The sequence below is a fragment of the Mustela nigripes genome, chromosome 3, assembly GCF_022355385.1.
Source record: "Mustela nigripes isolate SB6536 chromosome 3, MUSNIG.SB6536, whole genome shotgun sequence".
NCBI classification, from domain to species: Eukaryota; Metazoa; Chordata; class Mammalia; order Carnivora; family Mustelidae; genus Mustela; species Mustela nigripes.
This window is the reverse complement of record NC_081559.1, coordinates 61279618-61296524: the sequence shown is the minus strand read 5'-3', so window position 1 is coordinate 61296524 and position 16907 is coordinate 61279618. Positions and strand designations below refer to the sequence as shown.

Sequence of the window (16907 nt, the reverse complement as noted above, 5' to 3'; positions counted from 1 at the left end):
CATCCATGCTCCAGATAGAGCCAGATGCATATATATATATATATATATATATATATATATATATGCATATGTATATTATACATATCAAAGAATCCCTTCTCAGAAGATGTCCTAAAATTTCTATCAGTCGTGCTGAATCTTAGTTTCTTGAATTAGATATATGTTTTGAGTCTTTTAATGAAATAGTTTGGTCAGTGTCACCAGTCTTAGTCAAAAAGTTTCCAGTTAAGCTTTTTTAAATATAGGCTTGCATATTAAACTCAACAGGATTCTTTTTCTTTAAATTTCTTTATTTAACTAGAGGGCACAAAAGAAGAGAAAATATGCATGTTAAGAAACTAGGATACTCACTGTTAGCAGAAACCAATGTTTCAATTGAGAATTATGTACTACTATATAAGAGGATTTTAGGTGGAACGTATGTAGAATTCATAAATTATCATGTTGTGGATTTATTTGAAGGTATTAAAGTGTATAACTATCATACCAAGTCTATGATATAAGATTTCACATCATAATACACTAACTTAAGAAAAAAGTACAGTGATTTCAAGAGGCATTTCAAATGAATAACAGGAGAAAGAAGACAGACTTGCATAGCTCTTTAAGGTAATACTCAAAATACTGAACCTTGGTAAATACTGGCAAAGAATTTTAGAAAATTAGGAAGTGGAAAATTACTATCTTCTTTGGTAAGATGATCTTTTAATCAATTCTTAAGTGGGAAAACAATGCAGAACTTCTTTTCTGCCCATATCATTACTTCACACCTGATTATCTGTTCTGCCAGATATAAGGCCACCACTTCTTAGCACTAAAATAAAGGAAAAAGATTCTTTTTTAATTCATGGTATATTTGACTCTGGTCAGTTATTACTACTGTTGCAACTGGAATATTTCTTCAAACCTGATATAATTAACTAGAAGCTAAACTTTGTGGAGGAGAAAATAACATATGAAATGGATAAACACAACCATAGCTAATGATTTTTTATTTCACTGATAAACATTCACTATTAACTAATACTATAAGTTCACCACTTCCCTAAAGTAAAATTAATTTCCTGAATATTTTTAAGCAGAAATCCATTAGAGGTAGATTCTTCATTGTCTCTTTAGATACTAAAATTCTTCAGGTGCACAGTTCATTTCTCTTTTTCTTAATACATAATCTTGTAAACAATAAAGAATAGCTGAGATATAAATCAGAGGAAAAATACAATATCAATAACCAATTATTGCACAGATGCTTTTAAGACTCCAAAACAATGTCATGTTTATGTTGAAGATAAAAAGATATCATTTATAGTAATTAACAAAAGAGAAATTAAATAATAACTCTTGGCCTGTGTACAGTCAGGATAAGTATTTTTAATGCTACTTGTCATTTAGCAGGTAAAGAGAAGCAAATGGGAATTGTGTAGAAAACAAACAAACAAACCAGAGAAAAGTTCAAAAGGGAAAATTCAGCCAGTGTTGCTTATCTTGACACCAGGAAAAAGTGGATCAAAGTTGTTTTAGTTCTAAAATAAAATCATCCCATTATTCATGCCAGAGAGAGGGAATGAGAGACAGAGAGAGAGAGAGAGAATCTTACATTTTAAAACAAAACATAGCACTCAGGAAAGAACGACAGCCATCTCTCCATTATTCCTGTGTGGATTATCCGCACTGAGATTCCCTTACATCCTAGTTTGCGTATTTTGCTGGTTCTCCTCAATTCCTCAGGTGTTTGTAACTTACCCTCCCTCTATCCTTCTCAAGGATGTGACCAGGAAACATTTCTGTACAGTTTTTGCATTTAAAATTTGAAAAGCAAACAATTTGTTTTTGCTCACCTCCTACAGTTTCATTAAGTAGGAGGCTATTCATTACATGGGACAATGGAGACTTGACTGTAGTTCAAAAGAAGGAAAACAAAAGATGCCAGCCAGCTGGATCAACAAGCCTGGTTCAGAGAGAGAGAGAGAGAGATGGGGTGGTGGTGGGGTGAGAAACTAAACCATGATTAGACAGAGAAGAAAGGACCCCAAATAAATGAATTATGTCAACCTAAGAAACCTTCTACTGTTAGCAGGACCAAAAAAGGGAAGGACTATGTAAGACAGCTCTGATATGCATGTGTATGTGAAGTATTGCTAACAACCAACCTAGATCAATGTCACATTCAAAAGTTTTAGATACCATTGAATAAAGAAAAGAAAGGTTTATATTCTATAAAACCAATGAAAAACAGAATGAAAATGTTGCCATGGTCCCTCACAAAAGTATAGTTAAGAAGCTCTTCAGGTATTAAACCTGCTTCCTAAGTTATACATATTTCTAGGACATCCTAGGCAACTCCATTGAGATACATTTCAGTGGAGAGCCATGTGGATACACTCATTTTGAACTCTGTATCTTAATTCGTGGGCAAGTTCAATCTTGTGGTGGATTGATGTTTTTCAAGTAATTGCTTACGTTAGCTCAAACTTAATGGTATCAGAAGTGCAAAGTAGGACTGTTGATTTAGACTTACCCTGTCTCCTTCTCTACTTCTTGCTTTAGGGAGCAGACATGCTGCTGACATCGGTAGCAGAACCACTGGCAGCTTCCTCTCAGTGGTTTTGCTATGGCAAGGAGCAGAAGACCAGAGAATCTTCAAAAGATTTACCTGGAGGGACAGGGAGGAGCAAGCTACTGGCAGCTGGGGGAGAAGAGGGAGTGCAAGCTAACGCAGGCGAGGTTGGGGAAGAACGTACTGAGTTTAATATTCCATAGAAATCAATGAGAAGATTTCTGATACTGAATTAAGATATTATGAAAATTGGGTCTTGTAATACTGACGTGGCTGTGATATATATCCAGACATCTACACTGTGGGTTTTTTTCTGGCTGTGACTTTTAGGCTTTTGGTACTGGTATTAGTATCAAAAAATCTTTGCATTCAGACTGGAAAAAGAATTACTCCAAGAATGCCAAGAGAAACTATAACTAACAATAAGAAATGCATGTGCCTGTGCATTCTCTCTCATTCGCCATCTTTCTTCTTCCTTTGACACGTCTACAGAAACACACACACACACACACGCACACAGATAAAACCTAGGAAAGGGCAGAAAGGGGGGTTATAAAAGAGAAAGGGAGAGAAGGGAGATGGAGGGTGAGGGAGAAGGATAGAATATATTTTATATGAAAGTATTTTCCAAGTAGTTGAAGTTGATAGTTCACATTTAAATTCACTTATAGTGTGGAAAGACACAAATGTAAATTAACAAAAACAATGAAAGTAAAATGACAATGATTATATTTACTGACTGCCTTCTACATTCCAGATATATAGGTGTTTTATATATGATGTCTAAATTCTTACAACAACCTGATGCCTAGACCCCATTATCTGCATTTTACTGATGAAAACCCCCCTGAAGTTTAGAGTCGTATTAAAACATTTAACATAGAGGAGAACCAAGAATCAATCACAGATCAAGCTGTCCCCAAAGTTTTTATTTTGGCGTTGTAAGATCCAGACTGCTAAACAATATGCTAACTACTCAGATATACAATCTGCAGCTAAAGAAAGAGCTGATATACTGTAAAATACTGGTCAAAGAGAGGCATAAGTAAGTCTACAAAATTTTGAAAAGTTTGCTTCAAACTGGTTAATATCAAACCTTAATCCATATTTTCATTTATAGTTCTGGTTAAATCAAAGGACTCTATAACTTTTGTCTCAAGTAGTTAATACAATTCAAATGGGTTAGCATGATCATGAAAATAAACATTTATCATTACACTCCTTTCATTGTCATGCACACAATAAGTTTCAACAGTTTAGAAGTGAATCTACAAAAGCAGTATTCCATGTATATCTTGAATTTACAGTAGCTTCCTGGAGGCTAAAGGTAAAAATCTGTATGAGATAGTAGAATCTACATGTTGTATGTGGATTTTATTTTATCTGGTAAAAGACATAATGCTGATGTAATATAAAGTCAGGAAGAATTTTCTTGGAATTTATGGAATTAGTATTTTTTTCATCATTACCAACGTACCACCAAGTAGCTCTGCTATAAGACTTCTGACATACCTTCCATGGTGTTAGTTAAAATACTGGCTAGACTCATTGCTCTTTGCCTTGCTGTAGGATCTTCCAGTAAATCCATGGAAACATGATAAGAACTGGACCTTCTCTTTCTTAGTTCTGTTTCAGTAGTTGTGCCCTGAAAATAAAACTTCAGGTAAAATAACTGTTATTCTTAAGGTTAGCAACACCCAAAGTGTTGGGACGCCTGCATGGCTCAGTTGGTTAGGCCACTGCCTTCGGCTCAGGTCATGATCCCGAGTCCCAGGATTGAACACCTCGCTGGGCTCCCTGTTCAGCAGGGCATCTGCTTCTCCCTCTGACCCTCCCCGCTTCTTTCTCATGTTCTCTATTTCTCTCATAAGTAAAAAAAAAAAAAAAAATCTTAAACAAAAACAAACAAAACAACCCAAAGTGTTCCTATAGTAGGTACTACTTAACTAAGCGTCTACCAGTTGAGAACAGCTCATTAAGATTTTGCTGGAATCAGCATTCCTGGGAAGTGTTTGAAAGCCCATCAGATTCTCAGCCTTCAATGACGCACACCTGGGTTTGCAATCAAGATGGACTTTAATTTCTCCACGGTGGAGCTTTTGGCTGGATGGATCATGCCTACCATTGCAAAGATAATCTTTTAGCATTTCAACCATTCCTACCTAGAACTTCAGACTGAAACTCAGTGTTCCTTAATTTACTTTCAGGTTGAGTTATTAGATCTTTATAGATACATATTCACAGTTTAACATATGGGAGGAGTTTTTAAGGTTTCCCTAATATGTGTTAGTAACAGTTCCCTTAAAAGATGAATTGAACTTATAAAATGCTTTTGTTCATTATAAATAGGTAACAACTCCTAACATAATAAAAGCAAGTATTAGAACTAATTTTTAACATTTACATTTACAAAACAACTCCACAAAGCATTCACAAAACAACACATCCTTGGTGCTGAAACTCTAATTTAAGTCAATAACACCAAGTTGGGGAAATTTGATTTTTCACTATGACAAAATGATTCGATACTTTCCTATTCCAAAATAAACTCACCAAGATTCCAACATGGGCAAAAATTTATTCCTACCTTGGGAGATCAAACAATGAAGTTAATTATCACAGGAAGAAAGGGCAAAACTCATGTATTTCATATGCTGATCTGAGTGCTAATAATAAATAAGTCATAAGTTCATAAGTTCATAATCCTCCCTATTTCTAAAAGAGCAACATGATTCCTGTTCATCTACTTTGACTTTACTGTGGAATGAATAATTAACATTATTTTATTAACCTGAATACTTCCAATGCAGACATTCAAAAGCAAAGTTTCCACTCAGTTGAAATGATTGCCACTAGTGGTGATAAACATCCATCTAGGTCACCCTAAAATTAATTTTATGGTAGAAGAGAAGCATGATTAATGAGAAAAAAAAATACCACCACCACCACCACAACCACCACCACCACCTCACCCCGTTTTAACTAAAGTCCCTCAAATCAAAAAGTTGTTTCTCAGAAATTAAAATAATTGGCCTGGACGGAGAGGCAAAGTTTTAAGGAAAAAATAGGGTCACTTAAAGGTCATCTAATCTCTTCTGCTCTACACAGAACTATATGTGAAATCCTAGAAGTCTAATTTTTAATGATAGATTTCTGATCCTCTAATGATATTACTGAGGAAATTCTTTCTTAAGTTAAATTGCTTCTATTGAATTTACATGTTGAGGATACTGTGTACTTTGGGGGATATCATTTGCCTTCAGTGCCTCATTCTCTATTCTCATTTTCCGCTCTGCTGTCTCTCAAAGCCTACTCCTTTGCCTGCACCTTTGGCTCAGTACCCTGCCTCTGAGTGCCTGGCTGCGTGATTGCAGAATGGACACGATGGAGTGGAAAATAAAAGGACCTCACTAAGCTTGGCTTCAAATGGGCTCCCATTTGTCTTCAGAGAGGTGTCCTATCCTTTCTGATGGGGCAGGAGTTTTATGGTAATTACTGATAAATTCTAGTTTCTGAGATACTCCTTGTATTTATGTAAGGAAACTGAGGATTTGTTTTATTTGTTTACCATATATCAAGATCAGTGATGCTCATACTTTATCCTGTGTAAGAATCATCAAGGAAGGAGTTTCCCAGACTTTGTTCTCTTCAGTCTTGTGGTGTGAGTAAGTCTTGATTGGCCCAGGAATTTCTATTTTTTCTCTTTAAACCACTTTATTGAGGAATGACTGACATGCAAAAAGCTCTACATATACACAATTCAGTGGGTATACACTTGTGAACTACCACCACTATCAAGGCCACAAACATCTCCGTCACCTTCCAAAGTTTCCTCTCATCTCCCTTTTTACTGTTGTTGTTGCTGTTATGGTTTGTGATGAGAACACTTCACATAAAATCTACCATCTTAGCAAATTTTAAGAATACAATGCAATATCGTTAGCTATGGGAATTATGTTATATAAATCTCCGGCCCTTATTTATCTTGCTTAATAGAAATTTTCTATCCTTTGGCCATCAAACTCACAGAAACAGAGAGCAGAATGGTGACTGCCAGGGGTTGGGGGAAGAGGGAGATGAGGAATTTCCATTTTTAAGAAGTATCCCAGGAAATTCTGATGTAAGTAGTCTGAGGATGAGTAAATTTTGAGAAACACTGGGTTAAATATGAAAATGTTTGCTTCCTTAGCCATTTTCTTACTTTCCATTTAAGAAAGTTAAAAAAAATTCAATGAAAGACTATATTGCAGTTTGGGTAGAATATAGTTTTAGTAGCTAGCACACCGGGGGTAAAATCTTAGTTCCACCATGTGCAGACCTCAGCTTCCTCCTCTTTAAAATAGGAATAATATTAGTACCTATCATACTTAATGAACTAAATGGACTTAATGAACCAAAACACATGTAAAGTGTTCTGGGTGGTGTCTGGTACATAGTTAGGCATGATTATTTTAACAGAGAAGTTGATATTCCTTCTGCCTTCTTCCTGGTCCTTCACTACAAAGTTCTACTTTTTTCACTATTTATCTGACTCCAGGTACTTGGACACTGCTTTGGGAGAAAGTGGTGGGGAGAGGCCATGGGAAAAAAGTAATCAATGGCTATTTCTATAACCTAGGTAAGGGGTAAGAAATTTAGGTGACTGAAAGCTGACTACAGATAATTTTAATGTGGCTGAAAGAGCTTCTCCAGCTATAATAAATGGGCTTGTTTTAGAAAAATCATACAAAGAAGATTACAATATGATTTGGAAAGCTGTAAAATACAACCTAATGACATTTCTGGAATATTTTTATGTCGGGCAATAAAATCTTATTTAATACCAAAGTTAAAAAGCACCTCATGTTTTACAAAGGAAAATAACAATAATATATTCTTATAGGTGTCTGCTATTTAGTTGAAACTCTTTTTTATATGCTTGATTTACAGCGTCTTTGTGTACAAAAAGAAATCATGATAGTAATATAAAAATTGAAATCTTCTCTAAAAATTGCAATACATAACCCTACCAGGTACTTTGAGTGACTTCTTTATCACACAAAGGTACAATGGCTGGCTAAAAATGAGTGGGTGCTGAAAATGTTACAGCATTCTGACCTGCAAAGAAAAAGAACAGTACATGGCAGGATTTAGATGTCTTTAGTAATAGTATCTACTTCAAGCAGAAGTATCAAATTCTCTTTTCAGTGGAACAGTGGTAATTAGAATCTTTTTTATCATTTCTTGCATTTCATTCAACGATATTAATTAAACATTATGTTTGATAAATTGTTGCTGTGCTTTTTGACAAGTTTCATACCCCTAGGCCTTTAAGGATATCCTTTTCTTTTTCCTGTATAATGATGAATATTTCTAATTAGATTCTGTGAGAGGCAACCTATATTTTTAATTAATTTGTAGAAACATCTAAATAGAACAATTTGACAAAGTGAGTTCACAGCTGGACTCAACTAACCCCAACAAAAGACCTCACAAAATTCCTGGATATGGAAATCAAAAAACACTGCTGCAGCAGCCACAGGTCCCTTCCCAACAGTGGCAGTTTTCATTGGCCTCACCTCAGGAAGGAGCTGTCCAGCCGGAGATGTGAGGGCAGACGGGCCCCCGACCAGTGAGACCACTCCATTGCAATCCACCGCACTGTGCATCTTTCCGTTCACCGGCAGAATGGGTAGTACCCTGGAGGCACGGCTGGCCTGGCTGACATTGCTGTGACGCCGCTCTCCATGTCTGTGTGGCACAAACAGAGAGTCTCTCCGGCTGTCATTGTCCTCAAAGGTGCTGTGCTCATCATCGGCAAAGTCATTCTCAGAGCCAATATCCTTTGTTCGGCCTCTGAAACTGAAAAGGCTCGCCCTACTGTTGCGTCTTGGAGAGAAAAGGGAGCCACGGATGCTCAACAAAGACTATGAATAATAAGAAAGCAAACAAGACATGGATGAATCAAGAGCAGTCATCCCCAAACATGTGAGACATGACTCATGTCAGAGAGTAAGTCGCAGGACAAGTTGGAACCACGGGCTCCTGTGGTAACTGCTGGTGGTGTTCTGGCACACTCTACCAGGTTCACCCCATTGGTTTTGCTTTACCTTTTTCTCCCTTCCTTCATTTTTAATTTTCTATCATATTCTCTATTTTACACATGCCTTAAGAGAGTTGCAAGTACCCCTCAACATTATTTTGTCCCATTACTGGCACATAAAACAGATTTTTTTGCTAGACTCTATTCTAGAAGTTAATCTCATTTAACATGCCAATGAAAAGCAACTACACAAACACCTACATTCAGATCCTTTGAAGCCAAAAATATAGCCAGTAAGAGCCCACTAGTGACCACACCCTGATGCAGATCTCACCACAGAGGAAAATAAAATCAATCTTGCTAGTAGGTCTGTTTAATTATAGTACAAGGAGCAGCTTCTCCCCTTCCCTTTGCATATTTTACAATGTGTTCATGAATAAATTAAATAAATCAAGCTGAGAGAACTGTATGATTCATTCCATGATTTTCACTCTTCTGTCTCTCAAGAAATTTGAAAAGACCATATTCACAAAAACCTGGTTTTCACTGAGTATTTGGTCACAATGATTACACAGATTACTAAGCGGCTACATTGTCACTGCTACCGTGCAGTTTTCCTTGATTCTTAAGCATTGTAGCATTGAACACAATCTCTTCCCGATTATTAATAGTCTACTTTTATAATTTCACTATAGTAATAAACACTTTCTTGCTTGTCCAATATCCATTCCTCCTCCTCCTTTCAACAGTACCCTGATTATCCTTGACAAATGATCCTCAGTCAAGACTGTGACCAGGCCCGGCCCTCAGGCCATCGAGAACCGTTTAAAGCTATGCAAGGGGACCCTGATTGGTCCATTGGCAGCCACTTATTGCTTTCACAATTGTTGAGAAAGAGGTGCATTTTCAATTGGGGTTGCTAAGAATATGGAATATAAGCTTGAAGTTGCAGTAGCATCTTGCCACTGTATTGGAGGAACTAAGGCTTAAAATATGGAGAAATGTTTGGCCATAGTAACATGTTTGAGTCAGTACCTAAAGCTACTGACATATTATTTATCAAATCTAATCAGTTATCTTTTTTTTTTTTTTTAAAGATTTTATTTATTTATTTGACAGAGAGAAATCACAAGTAGATGGAGAGGCAGGCAGAGAGAGAGAGAGGGAAGCAGGCTCCCTGCTGAGCAGAGAGCCCGATGTGGGACTCGATCCCAGGACCCTGAGATCATGACCTGAGCCGAAGGCAGCGGCTTAACCCACTGAGCCACCCAGGCGCCCTAATCAGTTATCTTTATTTAAGCTGGCTAGAGTTGGATTCTAGGACTATTAATGGAAAGAATACTAATTTAATCATTTAAATGTTGTTAGTTTGATCTTTTTCTCTCCAAAGGATTTAAAGCTAACTAAAATTATTTTGTACCTATATATTTTTTATATTTCCTGACCAAAAAGTATGCTTTTAATTTTCTTTTTAGCTAAAAAAATAATTTTTCTCAAAAATGTCTATAAACATCTGTAAAACATTTATAAGCTTTAAACACTATCTTGTGTTATGGAATCTTATTCATCAATTACAGAAGGAAGGACATTTAAAGAGGCTGATCTGCTCCCTCAGAAGACATCCTTTCTTCTTTTCCTGTTCCTGTTTTTTCATTTTATTACCAACTTCACTAGTAAGATTCCTTCTTTTCCTTTACTGTTTTCCACATAAGTAATTTTTTTTATGTCTCTCTTAGACTACTACCCAATTTCCTTCACCTCTTTTCTCTCTTTTCACAAGGGACTTTGAATAAGCTATAAAAACATGAGAGTTACAGGATTTGTGACATACTGGCTATCAGCTCAAAAAGTCAGACAAGATATGCTTGGAAGAAAGAAATAAGGTAGAAACTATACGTATCACTATTAGTAGGAGTTTATATTTTAACTACAAGTACTCTACTTAATTAGAGCCAATAGAAGGGTTTGGAGGGAAATAGGTTATAAAATTGCACACAAGATTTCTCTCTGAGTTCAAAGGTGAATTATGCCATACGAGAGCACAGCTTACATGAGACAGCTGTATGAAAAACGATTGTGCCTCATCTGTTAACATTAGCTTCTGTTGTTTGCATTAATTATCTAATCCATAACAATCAAATGCTGCACCACAAATAAAGGATGGCCAATACGAAAAATCTTCCATAACAAATGAATCCCTAAAAAAACCCGAAACTCCTGCTTTATTATAAACAGGAAGTGAAATAATAACCTAAAAAGGTTGACTATATCTAATGACTTAAGAAGGTTGACTATAACTTCAGAATAAGATACTCAGGGACAGCTAGGTAGCTCAATAGATTGAATGTCCAATTCTTGGTTTTGGCTGAGGTCATGGTCTCACGGTCCTGGGATTAAGCCCTGCATCAGGTTCTGCACCCAGCACAGAGTCTCCTTGGGATTCTCTCTCTCCTTCTCCCTCTGCCCCTCTCCCCATTTGCACATGCTCTCTCTCTAAAATAAATCTTAAAAATAAAATAAAATAAATAAACACCCAGATTGTCTTGAGATTTGATTAGAGATTGTACTCTTGACTTCCTTCTCTCCCATCTCCCACATGAACAAGTCAAACTGAAGTCTAAGAAATATTTCATACAATCCACCTACTTTACTGAGAAAATTATAATCTTGCAGTTGAAGCCTACATTGTATATATATTTTTTCAATGTGTAACTAGAAATGGTTATCAACACAACTGCCTTTACATCATGTCACCACAAAATGATAGTCTTTAATACTTTGGGGTCTTAGACTCTCAAAAAAACCTATCACTGGGTCTTCCTTAATATTTTCTGTATGACTTCCAGGGACTTGGAAAGTGGGATTAATATAAATTCAGGATTCTCTCTTTTCTTTCTCCCCTCTTCCTCCCACTCTCCATCTCTCCCCATCCTCTTTCTTTCTCCCTCTCCATCTTCTTAGCTATTCATCTATTTATCAGATACAAGGAAAGTTTTCCCTCTTTTAAAATATAGATACCACTTAAGAAATAAATATCAACCTGAGCTAGATGTTGCATGCTGTATATGGAAGTAATCACTTATCATGCCCAACTAGCTAGGAAATAGAGTTACAAAGAAGACGGTACTGGAAGAATGATATATTTGTCGGCAATATTTGCAGAAAGAAGTAGGTCAGAACTTAACCTTTTCAGGCTTCGTTATTTCACCTAGACTTAGTTCTACTGGATTTGAATTTGAAGCAAATTGAAGACACCTGGTGATCTGCAGTTTCAAATTTAGGCCTTTTAATCTTAATCTCACCAAACAAACTGAGGGTTGCTGGGGGGAGGGGGGTTGGGAGAAGGGGGTGGGGTTATGGACATTGGGGAGGGTGTGTGCTTTGGTGAGTGCTGTGAAGTGTGTAAACCTGGTGATTCACAGACCTGTACCCCTGGGGATAAAAATATATGTTTATAAAAAATAAAAAATTAAAGGAGATGAAAAAAAAAATTTAGGCCTTTTTATCTCTCTAGTAACCCACCTTCCTTCTCCGCTCCCTCCCTCCCTTCTTCTTTTCCTTCCTTTTCAACATGACCAATGCTATAAAAAGGGGATCTGATTTTTAAGAAACTCACATTTATTAAGATTAATGTCTCCACTAATTAAATCAAAATGATGATGACAACAACATGAATGAGAATAGGTATAAAATGTAGAATTAAAACCAAATTCTACTTTAAATGCAAATCCAACACCACTAATCTTTTAATCTATCCTATCTCATAATGTTATTTGGACTTAGAATGAATTGAATTGACTTACGAAAATTTTACACATATTTAATATGAGATTGTGAGACTGTATATACCACAGAGTTTATGAAGAGTAAGTATAACCCTAAATATATGTATATTTTTAGGGAATTCAAAATGTAAGTTTCTTTATCCGTTTTTTAAAACATTTTTTCTAGTCAGGCTGCTGAAGTGGAAAGTTTCAGTGTCACACCAAATTTGAATACCACCTCAGCCTTAATAACTCTATGGCATTGGTCAATTATTCAACTTCACTGGGCCTAATAAATAGTGAATACAATTCTAATGTTAGCATTAATTATGATAATGTAACAAGAATACCAAGGATAAAACAAGCACTTGACAAAGAATACAGCCCTCCTGTTCTCACATCTGTAGACTGGGGATGATAATTATAGTACTCACTCGGGGCTGTAGGCTGAGTTTATACTGGAAGATGCAAAGGACTATGTAAGTGTTAGCCATTATCATTGCTATCAGTGTTGTTCTTATTGTTATGATTACTGAATCATACTAAGTGACACTGTCATCCGAGAAACTGTATTTCTGGTCATTCTCTTGGTAATTGCAAAATTTAAGGATCCTAAATTTCAAAGTCTTGTGTTGGTACGTAAGCCACAGGCATCCAGTGAACATTTACTATACCATATAATCAGGCTATCTTTTCAGCACAAATCCTACATTAAACATGAGAGAGATAATCAATTGCAATTAAGCACCACTATTTATTTAGTGTCATAAATAATCCTTAGCGCATTTCCACCTAAGAATTTTGGCTACACTTTTAGAAAAATTTTGCGTCAGTCTCCTTTGAAACAAGCGTCTGAAGAAAGATTCTTCCAATGAAGTTTGTATGTGAATGGGAGCAACTACACAGATGGTCTGGAAGAATACATCGTTCACTTCTAGGAACCTGCCACTCAGAAAACCCATAGCCACTGGGACCCGGCACAGTAGTGTAGCTAAAAAGGGATGGGAACCATCTGCTGATAATTTCTCATGTGGAAAATTGCCCTGAGATGTTTGAGCCTTCCACAAAACCTCAAAACCATTCAGTGGGGTCTAGGCTCTAAAAACACTTTCTTGGGATTTCAAAAAGTTGCAAAACTCACAAATTCTCTGAGGTGATAAACACAATATTGATGATCATTACAGTTCTGAATGTACTGTGCCATCCATGTAGAAGGTGGTTTTATTTCTTCCAAATTCTTAAAATTTGGTAAAAATACCAAATTTTGTACCTTTAAAAAATGGTCTGTTGTGAAAATGCAATTTATGTAAGCTAAGAATATCTTTACCTGATGTGGAGAAGAGAACCTCTTTTCATATGTCAACCTGCTTCCCTCTAGGGAAAAACGGAAACCTTTTTTTCTTATGCTATCTTCGGATTCAGATTTGCGGACCCCATCTTCCTTCTCTTCTTCTCCAGACTGCTCTTTCTGCTTCTTTTTCTTCCTTCTGTTTTTCAGCTCTTTTTCACTCTTGGAGCTCAACTTTGATGCTACTGAAGAACTCTCTGAGAAAACTCCTATCCCGCCGGCACCGCTGAACTCTCTTGATTCCGCAGATGCGGCTGCAGCCGCTGCCTAGAAGCGCACAAGGAAAACCTTGAAAAACTCTCTCCCTGTTTACTAGTTAATCATCTTCAGTACCATGAATATGACCTTGAGAAGCAATTCTCCATTCTGGTCCATATTTTGGAAAACGATGCGTTGTCATTAAACCAATTAAAGAGTTACATTCAAAAGACACATGGAAGATGATACATGTGACTTTGACGGAAACTTTAAAGCTCTGGCTTCTCACTATGCTCTCTAATTATTCAACAATATGAGCAAGACATTCAAATATCATAACAAAGTTTCCATGACTTAATCACTGTATGAAGAAGGAAAGAATTTAGGAATTAAAGTTCCCTATTTTAACCTGATCCATCACACATCTACTTGACAATAAATTTTTAGTGCCAGCCTAAGTTATTGAATTTTATTCAATTAAGTATTTTAGTTTGATAAACTTCTGTCTATGACTTAAGTGGGGGTATTTCACTAAGAAATATACATCAAAAATATATTACAGAACATATATATATATATATATATATATATATATATATATATGAATCCCAGATCATGGCATCTGAATAAATTTCTAAATTATTAAAGTGCAGTTTGGGGAAAGCTATTATATTCTATCTAGTTGCTGTTACCCCAGTATATCTTATCTATCTGACCTTTATTAAATATTTAGGATACTCAGTATTAAAAGGGAACTGCAGTCAAGATCCAAGAGAAGCCAGAAATAGGCACTTGGATTAGTTAATGCCATGAAGTCGAGCAAATAAAATTAGAGCAATTCTTGTATTATTTTGAAGTCTTATCAAATCCAAATTAAATTATTTTTATAGGATAGGAGGCAGAGAATGTAGTGATTTCCTACATTTACACACCAGGATTTTCTTTAAGCGACCCATAAACTTGTATTAAATATATTAAATACCCTTCAAATAAAAAATAAATATTAAATAGGTCCTCACTCTTCCAGGTTCCAGGAAATAATCTCAGTTTGAATCTGGTTCTCTGACCTTTCCCACCTCTACTGACACTAATGAAGAAGCAACTATAACAAATTCCTCTTCCTCAGAGCATTAAGAAAATACTTCAATTGAGGGCATATAGGTCTAAATACTTTGTGAGCCTGATAAATGAGGAGTCACAAGGGAGGGAAAAAAAAGTCAATAAAGCAATTCTAACTCTCCATGTTTTGATGCCATCAGCATTGACAGTTAACCATCAACATAAAATAATAACCTAAAAATCTAACATGCTCTTAACACCAAACACATATGACATGTTTCAAATGTTACTGTTATCCACTGCTGGTTTTATGTGGTAAATGCCCTGACCTCAGTGTGGTCAGAGCATTGAATCAACAAACACAAGAGCTCTATGCTCTTGCTAACAATACCTGAGCTTCTTCTTGTTGCTTTTTTAACTGTTCAAGCATCTGTTGAAATTCAGCTTCTTTCTGTTCGGCTTCCTCAAGAGTTGCCTGATTCTGTTCCTCATAGGCCATGGCCACCACAGCCAGGATTAAATTTATAAGGTAGAATGAGCCCAAGAAAATAACCAGTACAAAAAATATCATATATGTTTTCCCAGCAGCACGTAGTGTCTGTAAAAATACAAGAGATCTTTTATTAAATTTTATATAGATGCTAAAAGCTCACACTCCTAGTAATACAGTATTTTACAGCAATTCCCTTGATCTCAGTATTTCATGCTTCCAAAAGAATCTTTTTATCTGTTCTCACCAGTTGGTAAAGGTTTTCCCAGAAGTCTTGAGTCATGAGACGAAATAAGGACAAGAAGGCCCAACTAAAGGTGTCAAAGCTTGTATAGCCATAGTTGGGGTTTCTACCAGCCTTAACACAGATGTATCCTTCTGGACATTGGCTGTAATTAGATTAAAAGAAAAAGTCAGTACTGCAAGTCTGCTGGGTGACTTCCCTGTTTCTACAGATTCTAATGTCTACTTTATATGACAGTAGGGAAAACGGATTTCTCTCACCATACCCATCACTTAACCCAACACTATGTGGACTGATTTACATAATAACAGAATATATTAGGTCTATTTGTGGATTTCTCTGTGATTCATAATTGTCATTATATTTATTATGTCTCCATATAAAAGTAACCTACCATGATTAATATCTTTGGAGACTTCTAAAATGAATAGAAGAATAAGTCAACAGGGGAAAAAATTGATTTTCCCTGAAGATATCTAGATGCCGAGTGTGTGTGTGGCAGTAGAGAAGAGGGGTGATGGAAGGATGGATAGGAGCACATGGAGAGGAGGGAATGTCTCTGCACAGTGAAGACTTCATAGCTATGACTTTAATGATCAAGTCAAACCTGGCCCCAATATTGTGCCTGACACTCCTGGGATGCATGATCTTGAGTTAAGTTTCCTAACTTTGCTAATCTTCAGGCATCTCATATGTGAGAAAGGGCTAATAACAGAACCTGCCTTACAAATACACAAGCGTTGAATAAGATATTCTATGTAAAGCATTTAGTATGGTACAGACAAGGAATTAAAATTAGCCTGCTCAACTTAATCACTGGGATTTGGAGAAAAAGGCAGCACAATATTTATCAGATGAACTAAATGGAAAGTCTGTTACCACTGGAAATTCTGTTACAGGGATTAGTTATTAATGTCCACAACACCATCTTCCACTGAAGAACACTAACCTTCTTCTATGGTTCTAAATTCTTGTCAAACAGGGAAAGGTAATTATTTCTCTGAATTTTCCTAGGCTTTAGCTCCTAGTGCCAATACGTCTTCATAACAAAGTTCACATGTCAATCATAATAATCAAAAGCATTATTGAGTGCTGTTATAGCTACATATCTGCTAATCCATTTAATCCTCACAGCAACTCTATTATTATACCCATTTGTCACTGGAGGAAACTAAGGCAAGGGGAGGGAGTGTTATTTTGTAGAGTCCATGCAAACTTTGCAGCC

The 16907-nt window shown here is 36.2% G+C and overlaps 1 protein-coding gene across 6 annotated transcripts in view; it reads right to left on the bottom strand.

Moving 5' to 3' along the window:
- LOC132013798 (sodium channel protein type 2 subunit alpha) overlaps positions 1-16907 on the bottom strand; it is a 140264-nt gene that overhangs the window by 49583 nt on the left and 73774 nt on the right. For all 6 annotated transcript variants that reach the window (XM_059394099.1, XM_059394098.1, XM_059394101.1 and 3 more), the window contains 5 exons: positions 15686-15827; positions 15340-15546; positions 13671-13958; positions 8116-8463; positions 4070-4202 (listed from right to left, as the gene is read on the bottom strand). In XM_059394099.1, coding sequence (XP_059250082.1) covers positions 4070-4202; positions 8116-8463; positions 13671-13958; positions 15340-15546; positions 15686-15827 — 1118 coding nt within the window. The remainder of the gene's footprint in view (positions 1-4069; positions 4203-8115; positions 8464-13670; positions 13959-15339; positions 15547-15685; positions 15828-16907) is intronic.